The 22,652-nt window shown below is 44.5% G+C and overlaps 1 protein-coding gene across 2 annotated transcripts; it reads right to left on the reverse strand.

Moving 5' to 3' along the window:
- Positions 1–813: 813 nt before the first annotated feature.
- Positions 814–16,706, reverse strand: CALM1 (calmodulin 1). Of its 2 annotated transcripts, XM_079949562.1 has the most exons (6): positions 16,549–16,706; positions 12,495–12,525; positions 8,955–9,098; positions 4,677–4,783; positions 2,620–2,755; positions 814–2,174 (listed from the first exon to the last, which is right to left on the reverse strand). In XM_079949562.1, the coding sequence occupies exons 1-6, from the start codon at positions 16,549–16,551 to the stop codon at positions 2,146–2,148; spliced, it is 450 nt and encodes a 149-aa protein (XP_079805688.1). In that variant the 5' UTR covers positions 16,552–16,706; the 3' UTR covers positions 814–2,145. The 2 variants fall into 2 exon arrangements, with proteins under 2 accessions (XP_079805688.1, XP_079805689.1); XM_079949563.1 differs by lacking the exon at positions 12,495–12,525 and having other exon boundaries at positions 16,549–16,692.
- Positions 16,707–22,652: the final 5,946 nt, after the last annotated feature.

Raw genomic sequence — 22,652 nt, forward strand, 5'->3', positions numbered from 1 at the left:
TGCTATTGAACCCAACTCTCAAGTTCTGCAGAAACAAGCTTTAAAAAGTAGGAGTAGCTGAACGGGACATGCAGTGCTCGGGGTTTCAGTTCTCAATCTCTTTCTGCCTTCCCAGGATTAGAAGTAGAAGACACGACTGTGTGGCATAGTGGTTACGATGTCAGACTAGGGGCCTGGGAGACCAGGGTTCAAATCCCCACTTGGGAGTGATGTTGGCAGGGTGAGGCCAATCATTCACTCAGCCTAACCTACCTCACAGGGTTGTTGTGAAGAGAAAATGGGGAAAGGGAGAACCACGTACACCACTTTTAGCTCCTTGGAGAAGAGGGGTAAACGTAATAAATAAATAAAATGAGGAAGAAATCCTGGCAGCCCCAGAGTTCAGCTTCTTCTTTGTTTGAGGTCCTTCAGTGTGTAATTTGGATCTCTCTCTTGAAACAATACTGCATGTAAGGAAATTTGTACTTAAAAATTGCTCCTAGAACATTTGTTGGGACTCCCATGTTGAAAGCTGTTCTGCCTGTTCCCCATTTCCACCCTCACCCAAATTCTTAATCATGCTTGATAACTTGCTTCCATGCATCTCCCAACAGGATGAGTGGTTAGTAATTTTTCATTTTATTTTTATTTTTGTGTGTGGAGGGGGGACACCCTCAAAAGTGCCCCTTTCTATATATATATAAAAAAAGCCCAGCATTCCAGCTAAACACAGATGACAGGAGAAAAAACAGTGCCATTTCCCTGCAGACTACAGAACGCTGAGTTAGAATCAAGCCAGTTTTGTGAGCCACTGAATTAAGATTGTCATAAATATGAAAGGCAAGCACAAGTTCATTTATTTATAGCAAAGGTCTTGGGTTACAAGAGGTCAGTTCTTGCCATCTTGAAGAAACGTTAAACGGGTTAAGTTATTGCATACATGTGCATTATAATTTAGCAGCAAGTCATTCACAGAACACATTTATTTCCCCTTCCTACTGCCTTCTTTATTTAAATTTTTTGGTTTCGTCTCTCAAATTGTATATATATATTTATGTATTTTTATATATATATATATATGTACGTATATAGATATATAGTTTCGGCTTTTACGAAGCATGTAACACCACCTTTAAGTTAATGGTCTTTTATTGGAAAAAAAGACTAGCATTTACAACTTGGAATGGACATAACTGTAATATCTTGAACAGCGATGTTGATAGTTGTGCTGAAGTCCACAGGCTACCCCGCCAGCTCCAAGTCTCATTACGGAAGGTTTTTTAAAAATGCAAAAGAGAGAAAGAGAGAAAGAGAAAGAGAAAGAGAAAGAGAGAGAGAGAGAGAGAGAGAGAGAGAGAGAGAGTTGTGTGTCCAAAAAAATGCTCCCGCCCCTTGATGGAGGTTCTCTGATTTTTAAATAAAAAATAAAAGTTTTGTGAACGGTAACAGCCCAACACCCGTTTCACAATAGTGCAATGCAGACAATATTAAAACCAATGTTAACACAGACATGCCACCCATAACCTCCGCTGCATTTGGGGGTGGGGGGGGAGGGACACTGCTTCTACATACAGGATAATCTTTTCCACCTTTGGGGGGGGGGGATTCCTTCTAAACATTTTGCATCCTTCAACTATTTTTGCTGCATACCATCCTGAGGTATAGACCAATTTGAAAATAAACCAGCTATGACAATTTTATAACTGCAAATTGAGCTAGAATCCACTTTTGGACAAAAGAGTGGATGATTTTTTTTTTTTTTTAAAGATTTGGTGTTTTTTTTCCTCTCTTTTTTTTAAAACCGTTTTAATACAAACGTCTGACTGTGCTCAATTGTCAAGCTGCATGCATGAAAAACTGGCCAGCCCAAACAGTGTAATAGTCATTAGCAAATGGAACTTTGAGGAGTTCGCTAAGTGCTTTCTTATTTTTAAAAGGTAGTACAATTATTTATATTGGAAAAAACTGATAAGTTTAACTCGATCTTTTTTGGGAACAGGACCACCAACCATTACATGCAGTTTGTGGACAGAAGGTATTTTGACATTCAGTTTTGCTATACAGAAACAGAATGAATAAATGAACATTATTATTTTTTTTGCAAGAGGTAAGTAAAAGATTCAATTTGATTCTTCTAGAGGAAAAAAAAGGTGAAAGGAAGTCTCTTCATTTTGCAGTCATCATCTGTACGAATTCTGAAAGAGATAAAAGAAATCCCACTACTTTTAATGCATTTTGAAAGCAAGTATTATAAATAGCTTTTGGCAAACACTGAAATTATGGGACAAGCAAGGAAAGTAGCAACCTACAGCTTCTAGTAGGGCAGGGTTTCCCAAATCTGGGTCTCTAGCTGTTGCTGGACTACAACTCCCATCATCCTTAGCTAGCGGGACCAGTGGTCAGGGATGATGGGAATTATAGTCCAAAATGATCTGGAGACCCAGGTTTGAGAAACACAGTTCTAGGGCATCGATGGGGAATCACTGGTCCTCCAGCTATTGCTTGTCCACAACTTCCCTCACCTCCAACTTGCCATGCTGGCTAAGGTAGACAAGAGTTGACATCCCACATCTGGAAGGCCCTGTGTTCCTTATGCCTGCACAATGCTAATAAATAGCTACAGAGGAAACCACACCTCACCTTCATAGTTAACTTGTCCATCTCCATCAATATCTGCTTCTCTGATCATTTCGTCTACTTCTTCATCCGTTAGCTTCTCTCCTAAGTTTGTCATAACATGACGTAGTTCTGCCGCACTGATGTAACCATTGCCATCCTGGAAAGACAAGTGACAAGGGATTGAGATTACAGTAAAGATTTTTTTAAAAACCCAGTAGAGGTTGTCACCCACTCTGAACTTCTCAAGCCAGCCCAGAAACTATATCGTAGGTGGGATGGACACACAGCCTGACCTGCCTATGCTTTAGGGCAAGAATTTGATGGCTTGTGCATGTGTTGTGCATGCAAGTTCCACTTTGATTGCCCTTATTCCTAAGTAAGGTTTGCCCACTTAAGGTTGCACAACTATCTAGAGAGCAATGCAATTCTACCTTCTAAAATGATAGCCTGAGAAGAGGTAGATGGTGATTATGATTAATTATTACTCCTACTCCTACTACATTCCTATCCCACTTTTCATCCAAGGAACTAAGCAACTGAAGTCTGACTCAACAGGCTGCAGTCCTCAAGCCGCTTATTTTTGTTACCTTGATGGAAAAGTTCTTTAGGAAACAAGATTTAACATCAATGATTCTGTCCACAACCTCTATGCCTGCCTTATGGAGCTATCTCTAGTATGGAACCACTTAAGAAATGTCAAGAAAGCCCTTGAATAATCATTTAACAAAACTCTTTGATGCAAGGGAAGCTGCTGGGATTATTGTTTTGCTTCCTTTGGTGGGAGGTTCCCACTCCAATCTACAGGCAAGTCCGATAACTAGTAAAAGCTGGGAGCAGTGAAATATTCCCCACAACTCCCATTCGCAGGGAACAAATCAAGAGTGTGACAGAATAAGATCATGGAAGCAAATAACCCTGAAAGTATTGGGGTCACATCCCAATTTGGCTCACACAATCAGCTTCAGGATGTTCACAAAGACTTAATATTTTTCTTTTTGAATGTCAGCCACAAGCCAATGGCATCACTAACCACTTTTGAAATCCCCTGAACTTGTTTTTAAAACAGGATTCATGCAGCATGGTAAACTGCTATTAAAAAAAAAACATGATCCAGAAGTCCTGCTGGGTACATATGGCACTAATCATGTAGTTCCTCAGATTTTTGCCCTCTATTTAGCAGGACATTTTATTTAAGCCAGAACCCTGCAATTGATGATATCTGGTATACCAACAATACAAAGAAGTCCAGAGTGTTGTGGGGTTTTTTTAATTACTAAAAAATCAGGGCAAATTTGCATTAAGTCATTGGCCTATTTCAGACGTGAGATCATGGTTTGGGAGGAGCCTTTAACACATTGATACAGGGGAATTTGCTCCAGGAGAGGCACTACATGCAGTGGGGACCAGATGTTCAAATTTAGGCCAGGGAGACCAGGCCTCAGTTGTTTACATAGCCACAACCCTCCACGGGGCATCCATGGGGAAATTACCCCCTCTCAAAGTAACCTCATTCAATGGGATAAATACTGACACAACAAGCTTTCCTCCTCCCTTACTTAGAATTCAGCTGAGTCTAAGGGGAAGAGTCATTTCACACATTACAGAGCAACAAACCGAACAATTTGCCACAGAGCATGTACTCATGAAACATCAGCCAACCCTGGTTGTCTGACATTTGTCACGTTCTATATTTTTGTAGATGCCCATCTCAAAATGGTTGTGTGAAGATGTCCTCCTTCAAGCTCTCCAGAATGCCTTTTGCCCATGCAGTTGCCCTTGTCTGTAGTGAGTTTGGTACACAGTCATTTTATCGTTCCCCAAAAAAGCTGGCTTGGTAAATTACACCAAGTAAGTGGCCCAGTAGAAATTTGATTATGGCCTTCTACATAAAAAGCCATTGATGTATACTGAACCTTATGAGGGTCTCTCTCTCTCTCTCTCTCTCTCTCTCTCTCTCTGTGTGAGTGTGTGTGTGTGTTTCAACTGCATTCAGCAACTGAGAAAACTCCTTATTTTTGCTGTAACCAAACCAACAACTCAGACATCCCAAATACCCAGTTAATGCCTCCAAAATATACCTTGTCAAAGACTCTGAATGCCTCACGAATTTCTTCCTCGCTGTCTGTGTCCTTCATTTTTCGGGCCATCATGGTCAAGAACTCAGGGAAGTCAATAGTGCCATTGCCTTTAAAATAAAAATGGGGTGGTGGTGAGAAGAGAATAAATTATAGCAAAACTTATTTTTAAAAAACTTTATTAAAAAATGGCAAACACACTCCTTCTCGGTAGTGGCTCCGAGGGCCTTCTCGGTAGTGGCGCCCACCCTGTGGAATGCCCTCCCATCAGATGTCAAAGCAATAAACAACTACCTGACATTCAGAAGACATCTGAAGGCAGCCCTGTTCAGGGAAGTTTTTAATATGTGACATTTTAGTGTATTTTTCATCCTTGTTGGAAGCCGCCCAGAGTGGCTGGGGAAACCCAGCCAGATGGGCGGGGTACAAATAATAATAAATTATTATTATTATTATTATTATTATTATTATTATTATATTATTATTATTTTATGACAACAGAGTTTGCTTTCAAAGTTAACAAATCTCAACTTGTTTACCAGGAACAGGGGTGGGGAACATTTTTTCAGCCTGAACACAACATTCCTTATTGTGCAGTCTTCCAGTGAGCCATGGACGAGGGTAAGGCCAGAAGCAAAAGTGGGCAGAGCAATGGATGTTCATTTTACCTCTGTACCAAAGGCCTGTTGTCACACACACACACACACAGCCCTCTCTATCTTTCATCCAGGAAAGCAAGCAGAATTATCAGAGTCCAAGGACCCATTCTAACTAGGCAAAAGCACTCAAGGAGGGTGCAAAGAGGGTGTGGCCTGCAGAGAAGGGGCATGACTAGGGAGAGACTTGAGGGACAGACAAAAAGGTCTAGAGAAGTGCACTCTGCCCCTGGTCCTGAGGCTCCAAATCCCTGTCCTAAAAGCATGGTTGTTCTGTTAATATATGTGAATGAGACCAGCCTAACTTGATTTAACATCCTTTGCCGTTGGTTCACCATCCAAGAGGATTCTTCTCTGGACTGCCATTACAACCTGAAACTCCAGCAAACTTGGAGCTACTCTTAATTCTTCTCATTGAATCACTACTGCGGGTCAAGTTGGTAGCTGGTGTATTTAATATAGACACTACTTAGAAGTGCTGTGAGGGCTTTACAGCTTACCGTGTCCGTTGAAAGACCAGGTATTGAACTAGACATGTAAGAAGCTGGGCATCTCCAAAAGGACTCTTTAAGATTATTTAAGAGTGTTACAATGCATTTTGAATTGAGCTATTGTTTGGAGAATACAATGCCAACAAATAAATTCTCTAGCACTGTCACCTCCTGCCCACTAGGGGCACTCCTATAAGCTCCAATAGGTTTTAGAGTCAGAAGCGATAGCTTCCATCTCTACTATTAAAATCTTGCATTCAGGTCCTGCTTCCAGGTTTTCCACAGGCAACTGGTTGGCAACAGTGAGAAGAGAATGCAGGACTAGATGGGCCAATGGCCTCACCAAGCAGGCTCTTATGATGTTCAACAGAACACAGAAGCGGGCAACAATTCTATTGCCAACCCCCAGAAATAGGTACATGTTCTTTGGTTGACCTTAAAAAGGGGCAATACTGTGACCATTTCGCTTAGCACCTGAACTTAACATGCTCCATGCTTTCAACAGCAATTTGCTGAACAGGCCCACAAAATCCCAAGAAATTCCCTCAAATTAAGCTCTACTCTTTTTAGTAGAATTGATGCCAACTGAACCATTTCTTAAATAATGGTTGTTGTTGAATCTCACTGGGGATAAGATGTGTTAGTCAAATGTTAGCAATGGATAATCTGTTTATGGTGTCGATAGCAGGACAAAAAACCTCTTTAAAAATAAACTTTAAAATACGGTATGTGTAACACCAGCAGAATGTTTATACACACACACACACACACACACACACACACACATATATTCACAATATACATAACAGATATAATACTTGGAACTGGAGTTGCTAACATATACTCTTGGGCATCATGTCACCCTCAGACACCTCCACTGCTACCCACAAGGGATATCCTGAGGGATAGCTCAGTTGTTAAGAGCATGAGACTCATCTCAGGGTCATGGGTCTGAGCCCCACGTTGAGTGAAATATTCCTGCACTGCTGAGGGTTGGACTAGATGATCCTCGTGGTCCCTTCCAACTCTAGAATTCTGTGATACCCCTCCAGCATTTTTGTTTTATTAGTTGGAAGTAGCAGGGGAGGAACTGCCTGCTTTTTGCCGCTGTTTTATTTGTTTGGAGGAGGGGTATAACTGTATTGCAATGAGGTTCTGAATGCAGCCAGTTTTTCTCCTGTGAAATGGGTATTTGTGGTGCGCATTAACAGTCTTAGATTTTCCAGGCGGGCCCCTGGCCCAGGAAGGTTGGGGATCCGTGATTAAGAACATACGAAACATTAGCACATAATAAGGCATCTGGGATCACCTCCAATGAGCCTCTGTGATACCATCTGGGATCTTAGTCACTAAGTTCTTGCACAACACCCATGTGGTTTCAACATGGACTTGTTCAGGAGGAATTTCTCATATACATTTTTGGTTCCCCTCCTTCCAGGCGTTTCTTTTTAGGAGGCTGAGACTAGAGGATCATAGAGTAGGTGCCAGGAAGCTGGATGGCTCTTCAAATCATAAGCATTGGAAGGGACATCAAATGTAGTCTATGGTCTACAGCATTCCTCATAGGTAGTCATCCAGCCTCTGCTTAAAAAACTATTAGCAAAGGAGAGCCTGCCCCACTGTCAATCAACTCATCCCGTTGGATGTAGAGAACACAGGCTGAAGAAAGAGCTGTGAGAGGAAGGGGGCTCTTTTCCCATTAGTTGGACCCCTTGGGAAACTGAACAAACCTGCTGCACCTGAACTGAGCGTGAAGAGTGAAGCTGAATGGGACATAGCTGTGGGCAGCCTGAGGAAGTACCATCCACCTTGGGCCTGCCCATAAAATGCAAATCTAGAGTGAGAGCCCAGGATGATGCCTGCTGTTTCTAGGAACTCTTCTCATTGTGAGACTTTTGTGGGTGAGCTGAGAGTTTGTTTGGGCCTTGGGTGAGAATTCGAAGGCTGAGAGGGAAAGGTATGTCAGAAGGAGAATGAGTTGATTTATATATATTAGTAACTTTATATTAATGTAACATTTTATATGAAACTGCATGTTTTTGTAATAGTTTGTTTTAAATTTTCTGTTATTGCTTCAGTTTTTTGTACACCACTTAAGAGATATTCTTAATATATTAAGTGGTATAGAAATTAAATAATAACATTGGGAAGTTATTCTTGCCATCTGAATTCACAGGTTCAGTTCCAACCCTCTGGAGCAGCAAGAAACAAATTTGTTTCATCATTCATTTCTTCCTTTACTCTAGATGAGGGGTGCCCAAACTTTTTTCAAAAGAGGGTCAGATTTGATGAAGTGAACATGTGTGAGAGCCAAAGTTGTTGAGCTTTTTTTACAAATTTACCCAAAGTTGTTGAGCTTCTTTTTATAATAATAAATAAATAAATAAACTGCCATAGAGGCCGGAGAAAACCAGCCAGGGACGTGCCTGCTCTAGACCTTTGGCCCTCCCAATTTTGGCTGGACTGCAACTCCGATCATCCCTGGCAACTGGAGTCAAGCAACATATGGAGAAGCACAGGTTAACCACCACCCCCTGCTTTGGACTAAACAAATTCAACTCATTCCACCTTTCCTCACAAATTCAACTCATTCCACCTTTCCTCACAGAACTTCTTATCCTGATGGATCAGGCCAATGGCCCATTTAGTTCAGCATCCTAATCTCACAGTAGCCAACCAAAACTTCCTCTCCAGGAAACTCACCAACTTTGTCACTCTCCTCCAGGTAAATTATATTTAATATATATCCTTCTTAAACTGCAGGACCAAGAACTAGACGCAGAATTCTGGATGAGGTCTGACCAAAGATGAATAGAGGAGTACTAATATGTCACCTGATCTGGACAGTATCAAGAAAAGTAATGGTACCACTATATTTTACTTTGAGCCAACCTAAAAAGAGAGAAATTCCCAGTGGACATATATATATACATATACCTGTTCACCTAAAATGCCACCATGATTTATGTACGGATAACCATTTATTAAGTCATGGCTGTACTTATCAGGAGCTTAAAAGCATTTTGAACAAGAAAGCCAGTGTTTCATAGGATTTCTACAACTAAGCATTTTCAAAATTGAGGCGCTATGTTCATGCAGCAATGGTAAGAAGTTCACCTCTTCAAAATGCTTACCATCAGCATCTACCTCATTGATCATGTCTTGTAGCTCTGCTTCTGTTGGGTTTTGACCCAGCGACCTCATGACTGTCCCAAGTTCTTTTGTTGTGATGGTGCCATCACCATCTTTGTCAAATAGAGAGAAGGCTTCCTTGAACTCTGGAGGAGAGAAAAAAGACCCGTCGCAATTTAGCACCATGACTGACATGAAGGGCATTATCAGCTGTAAACTGTTTGGTTCAAGCAATGATCCCCACAGACAAATTAAGACCACGTTCCACCTTGTTGATAATTTACATATGCAAATCTGATTGAGAATATACAGACCTACATACTGGACACCAACACTGCATAAAACTGTTTTAATACCTTACTTGGAAGTATCAATTTGCTTGTCCTAGGGACGCTGTTTGTTGCTGGGAGTAAATGAGAGCCAACGTGGGTTGTAGCCTGTCCCAACATGGCAGCCTCCAGAGGTTTTGCAATACAATTCCAATCAGACAGCATGGCCAATGATGATGGTAGTCCAAAAAAAGGAGGGCACCAAACTGGGGTTTCAAAAACCCCACTCAGCCATGAAGCTTACTTGGACCAATCTCCCTCTCTCAGCCTGACCTATGTTATATGGGTGCTGTGCAACTAACTCCCATGTTCTGAGTAACTTGGGGAAGGTGGGATACAGGTGTGAAAAAAACAGTTATGGCATTACAGACTGCTAGGCAGAAGAGTAAATTTCCAATGGCAGTGTTTGCACATAACACTAACCCGTGGTTTGTTTTAATCAAAGTTTATTCAACTGAAGTGGCTTCATAGATGACCAAACAAACCTTGTCTTGTTTCTCTAAGGTTTGGTTTGTTTCTCAGCAGCTCATGTCTCATCCCTTTGTAGGTTGGTAAGGATCTGAGGTGGGGCAGCCAAAAAACAGGGTCAAACAAAGCTGCTGGGTCCAAACCAAAACTTAAAAACAAGCTATAGTTTGTAAGACAACAACAAACCACTGTCATTTGTTGGCTGAAAGCAGATCGTGGTTAGTCTGCATGGCTGGGCTCACACATTCAAACTGACTACAAACCATAGCCTAGTGTTATGTGGTAACCAGGGCACGGTTATGCCAAACTCCTTCTGTAACCATTAGCAACCTCTGTTCAGAGTCAATGTCTCTCGGGTTAACATCTTTTTTTCTTCCCCTAGTTCATGTCAGTTGTTCAAATAATACAAGCTCCCCATTGTTACGAACTGCAGCACATTAACCACAATTTATTTCTTTAACCAGCCAGCATAATTCTTCAGCATACAATGCAGCACAGAGAGTGTGCGTTAAAAGTAATTTCACAACACCCACCTCAAACCCTGTCAGGTTGAAAGACAGCGGAGAACCTTATAAGCAATCATGGCCAAATGGAGATTTGAACCCAAAAAGTCTCTCACATCCCAAACCAAAATGTTCAAGTCAGTAAGTCCAGTTTTCTGTAACTGATGAACAGGAATTGTCTTTATGGTGAGACAAGCTGTCAATTAACACTGAGCTCTTAAGTCTTCAAACAAAACAAAAATCATTTTTCTTTCTTTTTTAAAAAACTAACGTCTTTGATTAAGACCAGCTGTTGCACTCAAGATATGGTAGACATGATTATGTAAAGGCCTTTGCACCACTGATATTAAACAACAATACTTAACATTTTAAGAATGTTTTCATAGTACTCAGTACAACGCAATCCTTAGAACAACCCAGCAAAATGGGTTTCTAATCTCTGTACGATGCAGGGCAAGGGATTGGGCAGCAGGGCCGGAGAGGTATACCCAAGTAGACTCATAGCAGGCTTCTGAGTTCAGCCACTATACTACATTACTTGGAGCAAATTGTACCAAGCTGGAGGAACTATTAAGTATATGTTAATAAGCATCTGTCTCACAAAACACACATCATCAAACCAACAATGCTTGGGTTCCGACCGCATGAACTACCATGTTTTAGTCCAGGGGTGAGCAGACGTTATATGGTGGTCTACTAGTGAACCACTGGCCAATTTTTGTTGCTGGGGTTCTTGCAAAAAGTTCTGGACAGGATGGACTCTCGACTTGGTCCAGCAAGGTGCTTATGTTCTTTAGTAACAGTTCATCATCAGGTCTTTTAGAGAAGTGCCAAAGCCCATTGGCAGAGCACATGCTCTGCATACAAAAAGGATCCACTCTAGATCCTTGGAATCTCAAAGCAGGGCTGAGAAAGACGCCAATCCCCGAATCTGAAAGAGAGCCACTACTGTTCAGAGCACTAGGCTAAAGTGACTAATTGTCTGATTTTATATTAAACAGTTTCCTATATAACTGTTTAAAAGATTCTGAATATGCATAGAGGTTCTAGCAATCTCAGCCTAACAGCGTCAGCGTCGTCATCCAACAATGTTTCAAATCAAGTCATGGCAGAGGTGAGGACTGAACCAAAGACATCCAAATTCATATCATAGCTCAGTCTTCTAGCCACCATGCTACATCAGCTTGTGGGGCTGACAATAATAAAATGCATAGGGATGGAAAATGGATTAGAGGGGAGGAAAAGAAGAAGACAGCCCACACTTGGTCTAGTTCAGCCTCTGCCAACCAACAGCTATGCTGGTTGGGGCTGATGGGAGTTGTAGTCTGAAATGTCGGGAGGGTGGCAGGTTGACTGAGGCCGCTGTAGTCAGTGCAATTGCCCACAAGTCCTAGTCCTGCACAAACGGAGCAGAAACTATGGTTTAATTAAGCCTGGAATTAAGTTCCATGTGGGAGGAGAAGGGAATTTGCAGTTCTCCAGTCCATGGTCTGAGGATTGCCCAAATGCAGCCAACATCATGTGCTGTATTTATTATTGTGAGTTGCCAATTGGGCTCAAGAACTGGCAAATTAGATCTGGGGAAAGCCAGTCTCCTGTACTCCACTGAGTGATCCTTATGCACTTTGAGTGATTTTGTGCTTGCTTTGTGTAGCTTCTACCTATCTAAACTTTCGAATTAGTACCTATTTCATGACTACCAACTGGCAAGAGTAACTGCCAGCTCCTGGGCATTTTATCTTCAAGTAAGTGATTATTTTGTTATTTTCGTTACTGCACATTTACAGAGTCAAACAAATCCATCTATTTCTCTCCTTGGGTTGTATCCAAGTAAATTCTACTCAGAGTAAACCCGCTGACACTAATGGACCAAAGTTATTCACATCAAAGGGTTTACTCTTGTGTAGAACTAACATTGGCTGCAACCATTTTTCTTGATCCAGATATAATTGTATCATGCACAAGAAGAGGACAAGGGATGCATGATCAACCAGTATGTTTAAATGACAACAGTAATAAAGAGATATATTATGTTCAAGAAACATAGTACAAAGTGGGGAACATTTTCCTGCCCATTTTTTAAAAAAACAAAAAACAAAAAACCAACCTACTCAGATAGGAATGTACCATCCTGAGAAACAGCCAAGCGATAGCAGCCACCAAGAATGTTCTGCAATATTTTTGTATTCAGAATAGGTTGCTAGGCCAACAGAAACCATCTCCCTCCATTTAGGATACTTACCAGCAATCTGTTCTTCGGTCAGCTGATCGGCCTACGTAAAGAATAGAAAAGTATTTCAGAACATTGTTTTTACCTGTAGCTATGTCAGTCAAAACCACAAGATGCAATTGCAATTCAGAGGCAAGATGGCATAATGTTATGTTAACGTTTGGCACATCCAGAAGTGATTGGCAACAAATCATCGCTCTGTCTGCTAAAGGGAGAACAAACAGGATTGAGGCAGCACAGCAGGAGTGTGCACAGGGTGCCCAGCCAGAATGGTAGCTTGCCAAGACAGGGAAGCAAGAACCTGCTACATCAGTGATCAAGGAACAGATCCTACCCAGATTAATTTCGTATCATGGTTTCATTACAGCCAAGAGGCCGCTAGTCTTAGCATGATGCAATGCATGATGTGGGCCATCTAGCAATGTTTAATTCTTCAGGTGCTCCTTCCAAAAACTGACCACAGTCAGACATATTCAGGACTAATTTAAAAGCTTGTTTTCCGTTTTTGCATAAAGTCTTAATTTTAAGGCAGCTGCATACTCAGATATCACTACTTAAGACAAACACAGGATTGCGTTTTAGCAGGTCAGTGTGCTGAAGAGTACAGAGCACAAGCCAAGCAGCATTTAGAATAACTACGAAGTCTCTGTCAATTTCAATGGGACGTGCAAATTATGTACTGAACTCTGGCAAAAGAGGGAAAGAAAAGCTTAACTTGGGCCCCCAAGAAATAAATTTGCCTTCCTGTAGTCTTGAAACCGCTTCCTCCACCTCACATAGGTGTCTTGCCAGGGTCAAACCCCACCAAGACAGTTCAGACAGACACAGCTAAATGGCTGCTGCGGGTGGGCTTTGAAGATATGCGTCAAAAACACAGCTGCGGTTTGGAAGCCTTTGTTGGCAACCACCGATTTGCCAATGCAGTGGCTTGCCATTGAATTAAGGTAATCCCAAAGCATGCTTTTCTATTCTTTCTTTAAAAAAAATAACCAAGAAACAAAAAACTCACAGCATTTGTTGCTGGCACCTAAAAGTGAAACCCTGTCCTATCTCCACCCAGAACTCCAGCACTGGATTTCCCTCCAGTGAGGCAAGTTGACATAGTGATTTACATAACATATCAGAGCAATGCAGAACAGGAAACAGGGCCACACCTAATAGTGGGGGGAAATGATGCAAATCAACAGAAGCAAGAGTGTAGGAAACACTGCCTGACATGTAAAGGATAATAATCTAGGTTTTGTACTTGCAAGTTGCTACATTATGCAGCATCCCAGTTTGCCAACCTTTTTTGGCAGGCACAAAACACAGAGTGCCGTGGCTATGGCCAGATAGCCAATATTGTCTAGAAGCAGCCACCCCACCCATCCAAGTAATTAAAGAGGAAAAGGGGGGGGGGCTGTCGGTTCTGGTGATGTCACCCTTCCTAAACAGGATGAAGGGGGAGCAGGAGATCCACCATGTGTGGCCCATATTCATATCTGGCCATGCAAAATCTTATCCTCTCCGCTCCAGGAAACCAAAGCAGAGATTTCCACCCAGAGCACACACACACCCCAAGACGTCACAATATTGCAGCAAATATCTGGTGTCTTGCCGTGGAAAGAAAGAAAGAGAGGGCCAAAGACTGAATGAAAAGGTCACAACCTAATAAATGCTCTTGGGGGGGACCGGGGACCCTCATGTCAGAATTGGATGAGGTTAAATCAAGTTGCACAGAAAAACAAAACAAAAAATGGCAAAGAAAGTAGTCCGCTTCCATGGTGCAAAAGAGGAATAAAGGCTTCCTCTTAAACAGCTACTGCACAAGCAATAAATCTGTTTGTTTGACACTAACAGGAGTCCATCGGTGACCCATCCTTTTCGTGGCACCCCCATCTTGCCAATTTTGCTTCTAACACACTTTCCTGTACGCAGATCATGCCCCTTCTTTCTCACGCCCACCTAAACCTTATCCGAATCCTCCTGAGGTAGCAACTGAATTTCAGTGTCTTCCTTGAGGCTTACAGGAAACTGATTAATAGAGTCCCTATTAAAACCACCCCAGCTTTTCACCCGCTACTCTTGCTGCCTCTTGGGGTCAGGGTGGAGACCGGAGAGGAAGAAGAGGTGGAGAAATGATGTAATGCTGCCATCATCCAAGGCTCTTTAAGCACTGCTGCGTTTGAGGGGCTTGGGGAAAGGGGTGGGGGAGAAGGAGAAACAGTGCAATAACTGCAGATGTTCCCCCCTGCGCAGTGCAGCTGGTGGAGGAACCAGGATTGTTTCCATCTTCCTTCTGAACTGCCATCTCCTTCTAGCAAGCTGGAAATTTTTCCAATTCCCCCCACCCACCAAGGGGAAAGGGGTGATCTCTGTCTGCAATAGCCTCATATATTCCGAAATCTTCGGATTTTTATATTTGTGTTAAGGTAGGGAGCCTTGCCCCCATCTGCAGCCACAGCTATGCCATGCACTGAAGATCACACCCTTGCCTAATGCACTTGGCATATACCCTGGGAGGGAAAATAAAAAGTCGTCATTTCACTCATTAGCACAGGCAGAAAAAGAACCGGGAGAGAGGGCGCGCTAGAGGGGCTGCAGAGTCCAACCGAGGGGCGCCTTTTCTTTTTCTAAGGCAAGTGTTTTGGTGTCCCTGGTCTGCAGCAAGTGGTCTTGTGTCCCCAGGAAGTCAGACCGCGCCGGAATCTGTATTCCCCACTCTCCCCCTTGCGATTTTCCACGCGGATGACAGCTTCGACCCCTTCTCAGCTCAGCTCCTCGATCCATGCTCAGCTGCAAAGAAGGAGCCCTGAATCGACTCTTCTGGGACCCATCCAACTAACTACAAGCAAGCTATAAACATAAACACCCCTTTTCCCGTGCGGGGATGGAGGCTGGGGCTGGGGGTGGAAGAGAGACTCGCGGCCCAGGCAAGGCGCAGGCAACCGCCTCCATCCTCGGGAGAGGCGGAGGCCCCACCGTGGGAACCCTCTGCCCACGGGCAAGGCGCGGGCGCAAATACTCCCTCACTCATGGAGTGGGGTGTCGGCGGGGGCAACGGCAGCAGGGCGCGCCTCCCGCGCCCGCTCCGCCATCTGCCCCGGAGCGCATGCAAAGCAGAAAGAAAATAAACGAAGCCAAGCCGGTCTCGCTTTGCAGGCAGCAGCGTCCCTGCCCCGGCTGCTTCTCCGAGCCTTTCCAAACCGCGCGATCGGTGGCCTCTCCAGCATCCCCACCCAGCCTCCGGAGGCGCGAACTGCGAGCAACCCGGCTTGCATTCATCATGCATCGGGACAAAGCAGAGCGCGCCAGTTCCGGGCAAGCGGCTTCTCTGAAAGACAGGAACCGGCCGCAGCCCCGGGTTTTTATTTCCCTCCCTTCCTTTTGCTGCGGAGAGCAAGCGAGAACTGCAACGAGCCCCGGAGCTGGGAAGAGGGCGCGTGGGTGGCTGAGTTGGAGGGTGAAGATTTGGGTTGGGCAAGAAGGATCAAGGGTCGGGAGCGAAAGCGCAAGTCAGGGCTCCCTCTCCACCCCCCACCCCCCATAGGACATCCGAGAAGACCCCGCAGCGCAGGCAGCCGTGAATGGGGTGGGGGAAGGCAGGCGAGAGAGACCACCGATCCTGGCCAGCTGTGCCCAAAGAGGGTCGGCGATCCAGCTGCGCCGCAGCCCGCCCGCCCGCCCCCCCTTCTCCAACGCGAAGATCAGTCACACAAGCTCGCCAGCCGAGCTCCGGGACGCGGGCCTGACCGAGTCCCCGGCGCAGCCGCCGAAGCTAGCCAATGCACGGGAGCGGCAGGGTGAGAAGAAGCCGGGCTCCGGTTAGGCTCCCGCCAGCAGCAGCCAAGAGGATCCCGCCGCAACACCAACTTCCGAGAAAGTAAAAGGGGGAAAGGAAGAAAGAAAGAAAAAGCAAGCCGGCCAGCTCCATCGCGCCCAAGCCGATCCAGATGCTCTTCGTCCATTTTTGCAAAACTGCGAAACGAGGCCAGCCCGCGCGTGCTCCAGGCCAGCTCCAAAGCAACCTGGAAAGTTATCGATTGCCTAGATCAGCGCCTCTCTTCGCAGGTCCAAAGCTACCTACCATTGCGGCTGGTGATGGCGCTTGTCTGTGCACGGGCGAAGGTGCCGAAGGCGGGCGGCTGCTCTCAGCTCTCGCTGCCTCCTCGCTTCGCCAAAAATGCTGTAGGTGTGAGGCTGCGCGGCGCGGTTTTTATACGGCGCGCTGTATCCCTCCGCCGGAGCAGCGCCTTCTTTTTCCCTCTCCCTCCCGGGACTGGGGCATGTGGCAGCAGAGTGACTGCAGCAGGCAACCCTGCCCCCCTCCCCTCCCCTCCCCACACCCGCCCCGGCCCCTCCCCCGCTCCCTCCCAGCCGCCAGCCCAGCTGGCAGGCGGCGAGGAGGAGGAGGAGAGGGGTCGCTGGGTGCGCGCTCCATCTCCCTCCAAGGAAACGGCGGGCAGCAGCAGCAGCAGCAGCAGCCGGCGCATTGGCTTCGGAGCGCCTGCCAGGGGTTGCAGCAGATGCTGCTCGCGGCTTAGGCGGCTTCCGTGTTCCTGCTTTGGTCCGAGAGGCCGAGCTGTTCCGCAGCAGGCAGGGAGAAGGGCAGGCAGTGTGTCTGCTGCTTCCCTCGGAAGCCCCGAGGTGCGGAAGCCTGGCAATAAAAACAAGAGCGAAAAGGGGCCTGGCGAGGATGCGTTTGGGGCCGGCCCTACTGTTAGGCAGAGCGAGGAGGAGAGATCTTGAGGCGACTGCTTTGGGGGTGGGGGGGAGGGCAAGAAGAGGAAGCAAATGGTTGCCTAGTTCACTTATTGTTTCTGGAGTTTTGCTCCCAGGGAGGAGGAGAGGAACCTGCGGGGAATTTTGTTTCCTTTAAGTTAAGGTGCCAAAATGAACTTGGCAGACCTCGGGTTGTACTGTGCACCTTTGCACCTTGGCTTGGAGAAGGAGGGTAGCTGTTTTGCCTCAGGTAGCAAAATGTATTGGGCCTGCCTTTTTGTAGCTAGAATAATAACAATCATTATGATCATTTGTGTAATAAAACACTGCAAGGCTGCACACTAACTCAAAAGCCAGCCATTTTGAATCCATTTATGGGATTTCTGAGTAAACGTGCATAGAATTGGGCTGTATGCAATGGAAGGTTTAGAGTGGACATACAGCCCATTATCTCAGTAGAAAGAGGCAGTCCTTCCTATTTCAGTGCTGGTGCTGGCCTACTTCATTGTAAAGTTGCATAGTGTGAGAGAGATTTAATTGTGAAATTTGTATTAACCCCTCGTTTAGTCTTGGTGGTGGCCAAGGAGAGGAAGGTTTTAAAGAATGAAGTTTCCATTTGCAACCTACATCTGCAAATACAATTCTGATTATATTTTTGTACCCCACATTCAGGGAAACTATTTCCAAAAATTGGGAATATGACACAGAGGAATAGTTAATGCCCTTCCATGCCATTTTTCCTAATTACACGGGATGGGGGGGGTCTTTCAGCCTCAATTCAAATTCTTTTTTTTTAAAAAAAAAAAAGTCAGGAGACCTGATCAAAGATTTTCCAGCATCAAACTTGCATCTTTGGTAGCCTTTCAGGCCTAAGCATTTTGGATGGGACCTTGAGTAAAATTGTGGGGAATACATACCTATGTGGGAGATCTCGTTTTGCATTCTTACTGAGTTCAAAGGGATTCTACCAACAAGTTGTTCGTCAAATTGCAATGTCTGATGCTGTTTTGAGTTGGGGATGTCTTTGATTATGGCGGGTGGATCCATATATTAAGTTTTATTTATTTCCTAGAGCTTATACTCCCTCCTTGGATATAAATTATACTCAGGGGGGTTCACAAGGGCTTACAGCAACAAAACAAATGTTTAGTTTTGCCTGAAGAGGTCAGGAATGATGAAAACCTTACTATGCCTTGATGGCTGTGTAATCTTCAAAACAGTTATTGATCATCAAGCCCTTTGTGGAGTTTAGGTATAATATGACATTTAAAGCTTTTTTTTAATAATAATTGGTAAGCTGTTTTTTATACCATTTCTCTTCAAAACAAGACATCTCATGAGAGTTCAAGGAGTATGATCAGAAAACATCTGGAGCAAATGGGTTAGTTCAGACTGGGAAGCGTGTGAGAGAAAAAGCTGCCATTTGGTGAAACTGAACCACTTTGTAGTACAGGGACTCTCTTTAGAAATCTGATGGGAGAACAGCAGATTTGTTGTCTGCTTATAGGAATCTGGTAGCTTCCACTGTGCTCTATTTGAACATTGTCAGTGAAGAAAATATTACAAAGACGATTGAGTTTCCAGTGCTCTCTCATTTGAAAGATATGAAACTCTATAACAGTGCTATGCACAAGGCCATGGCAGCAATCCTAACTCCACTAAAGGTAAAGGGACCCCTGACCATTAGGTCCAGTTGTGGCCGACTCTGGGGTTGCGGCGCTCGTCTCGCTTTACTGGCCGAGGGAGCCGGCGTACAGCTTCTGGGTCATGAGGCCAGCATGACTAAGCTGCTTCTGGCGAACCAGAGCAGTGCACGGAAATGCCATTTACCTTCCCTCCAGAGCGGTACCTATTTATCTACTTGCACTTTGACGTGCTTTTGAACTGCTAGGTTGGCAGGAGCAGGGACCAAGCAACGGGAGCTCACCCCGCCATGGGGATTCAAACTGCCGACCTTCTGATCAGCAAGCCCTAGGCTCTGTGGTTTAACCGACAGTGCCATCCACGTCCCCACTCCACCTACCTTAGGAGTAAATCCAGTTGCATTCAATAGGATTTACATCTGAGTATAGACATGGTTAGGATTGTATTGTTGGAAGGGCTATAACTCCCTGTGGCTTCTGTATGTCTGAACAGATCTTTACCGTATTCCAATGGGCTGCTGGAGAATGTCCAAAACATTTTATAGTAATGTTTTCAGCTCTGGGTGCTAGAACAATGCTCCCCTTTCAGATCCCCTCTTTCAACACTTAAGAGTTTCTTCCTCTTCCCCCTCCACCCCCGTAGATCTTTGGAAGGTATCTCAAAAGTTTCCACCTGCAGATTTCCCTTGTTGGCCATGATGGCAGTCATTACAAAGCCCAGTTCTATTATGAAACAATTCACAATATCCGCTTCCCAGATATCATGTTACAGCAGACAGGGCCAATTTGTATGCCTAACTTTCCCCCATTTTCTCTCTGGTGCTTGCTCACCAGTCTTTATCTGAGGCTATCAATACTCTCCATCTTTGTCTACCTTTCCCTCAAGACACGTCTGCATGTTGACTTTTAATGATGGAAGTACTGTATTTTTCTGTGTATAACACGCCCCCATGTATAAGACGACCCCTATTTTTTTGGACCGCAACAAAAAAATGGGGGGGGGGGAGAGATTGCCCAGAGTTGTTGAGCTTCTTTTGGGGTGGGGCCATCACCACCAATCACTCTCCACCCTGCCCGCCAATGCAAATTGCACGCATTGCTGCGGCCACCAATCATCTGCATGCTCACCACCAAAAGCCCACCTGCACACTCGACACAACCACAGCCGATTGCATGCACGCCTTGCCGCTGCCGTAAATAGCCCGCCCAATTGCTGCTGCAGCAGCCAATCGTCATCAGGCCTAGGCGCAGCAACCAATCACACACCCAGTTGCCGCTGCCAATCTCCTGCTAGCTGCTGCCACAAATCACCCGTCCCCCCTCACTATCTGTGTATAAGACGACCCACAGTTTTTGCCTATTATTTCTAAGGAAAAGATATCGTCTTATACAAGGAAAAATACTGTAAAATATTCTTATACATGTTATACTATCTAAATCACTTTAGCTGCTAGTTTCCCAGATCCATGCATTATGCTGTGTACTGTAGGACTGCTCTGCATTCCCACAAGATTTACCACACAATCTATTTCCTGAAAAGGAAGAATTGATTTTAAAAAAATTTTTGGCACTTGCAAATTTCTGCTTTGACTTCAGTCGTCTTTTGGTGGCAAGTTTTATTGCAGCGCCAACAGACACAGCAGTTCCCCTCAAATTGCCTAGTGCTATTCAAACAAATCAAAGCTGCAAAATGTTACTTGCCTGATCAGTGACTTCCATATCCATACCCACATTCCAGCATGAAAACCATATTCCATTCCAGTCTCTCCTAGGTAACCTGCTTGCATGAACAGCTTTGTAGCAAGCTTCCATTTCATTTCAGGTGCTTCTTTAAAGGCTAATTTGGAAGTCCACACAACTTCCAAAGTCTGCTCTATATTGTTGTTCTATATTAATTTTATATTAAGATATCGCCAGTCATCTGGTATCTTGGTGTTGTTAGCAATGCTTCTAGGCTGTGCCAGCCATATCTTTTGTTGGAAGAGTTGTGAGTCAATGACTCAGGATGGAAGACTGATGTTTCTTCAATAGGAGCTCATTTCTGGAATGTGGCAGACACCTGGGGAATACCATATTTTTCGCTCTATAAGACACACCAGACCACAAGACGCCCCTAGTTTTTGGAGGAGGAAAATAAGAAAAAAAAATATATTCTGAATCTCAGAAGCCAGAACAGCAAGAGGGATCGCTGCGCAGTGAAAGCAGCAATCCCTCTTGCTGTTCTGGCTTCTGGGATAGCTACGCAGCCTGCATTCGCTCCATAAGACGCACACACATTTCCCCTTACTTTTTAGGAGGGAAAAAGTGAGTCTTATAGAGCAAAAAATACGGTATTTTTCACCCCCAACATCACCGAGGGGGGAGGGGGGAGTGCATTTCATGTTAATCCCACAAGTTTTATTCATTATCTATTTTGTTAATTTCTTCCGTTTATGAATCACTTCCCATAAAATATCTTGAAGCAATTGCACTGTGAAAACATTGACAGAAATAGTTGGAAGTCAAACCTGAATTAGCTTTATCAAATATTTCAAGACAACAATCTGGATTTACACAATAAAGAATTAATAAGCTCTTTATCACAAGCAGCGAGACACAGCATAACCAGACACTGGAAGGTTCTTTCTGGCACAACGATAGACAATTGGTACAAAACAGTTTGGGAAAGAGCCCTCCTTTTGGAGATAAAGAAATAAACTATGGTTGGCATGTGGATAGATTGTTTTCCCCCAGTGTGGTTTAATTTCATAACAGTATTCCAGAAAATGAACAATCCCTTCCATCAGCATTTGTCTCAATCTGATTGATCTAAATCTAAACATAAATTATTATCTTCACTTTGAACCCCCTCCCACATTCATCAGTATAGCAACACTTGATATTGTTTCATTGGTAACATAAGAGGAAAGATGACTTATTACTCATACTTAATCTAAGGACAACCACAAGGGTTCCTGATTGAACGTTTAGCTACGCGATGTTGAATGTTATCTGTTAACCCTGTTCTATCCTGTTTCCCCTTTGTTTTCGTTTAAATCAACTCACAAACCAAGAACTTATACATGGACCATTAATAATGAGCCATATGCTGTATATATTACCGCAAATTTATTGTGCTGTTTTTGTGATATACAAATGACATGAGTATACTTGGTCTATTTATTTGTATCCTGCATTATTCCTACAATCCTTGTTCATAAAACCCAATAAAAGTTACCCAAAAATAAAATAAAAAGGAAGATCTTCAGTAGGTGCCAATAAGACAATAGAGACAGCATTCCTGATGTCAAAGATCCTTTGGAGGTGTTCAGAGCGCTCTTCTTCCTTTCCTGTGAGACCCCTGAACAGAGTCCTGGATTTCGTCTGCTGCTCCAAGCCACAGTCCTAAGGCTTGCACCAAATCTGAATAACTCCCTCTTTCCTTGGAGTGTTTTCTGCCCGGCGCTGTGGGTTAAAGCCTCAGCGCCTAGGACTTGCCGATCGAAAGGTCGGCGGTTCGAATCCCTGCGGCGGGGTGCGCTCCCGCTGCTCGGTCCCAGCGCCTGCCAACCTAGCAGTTCGAAAGCACCTCCGGGTGCAAGTGGATAAATAGGGACCGCTTACCAGCGGGAAGGTAAACGGCGTTTCCGTGTGCGGCTCTGGCTCGCCAGAGCAGCGATGTCACGCTGGCCACGTGACCCGGAAGTGTCTCCGGACAGCGCTGGCCCCTGGCCTCTTAAGTGAGATGGGCGCACAACCCCAGAGTCTGTCAAGACTGGCCCGTACGGGCAGGGGTACCTTTACCTTTACCTTTTATCAACTGGTCCAGTCAGACTGCAGACCCTCT

The sequence above is a fragment of the Podarcis cretensis genome (assembly GCF_951804945.1).
Source record: "Podarcis cretensis genome assembly, chromosome: 1".
In the NCBI taxonomy this organism is placed as follows: Eukaryota; Metazoa; Chordata; class Lepidosauria; order Squamata; family Lacertidae; genus Podarcis; species Podarcis cretensis.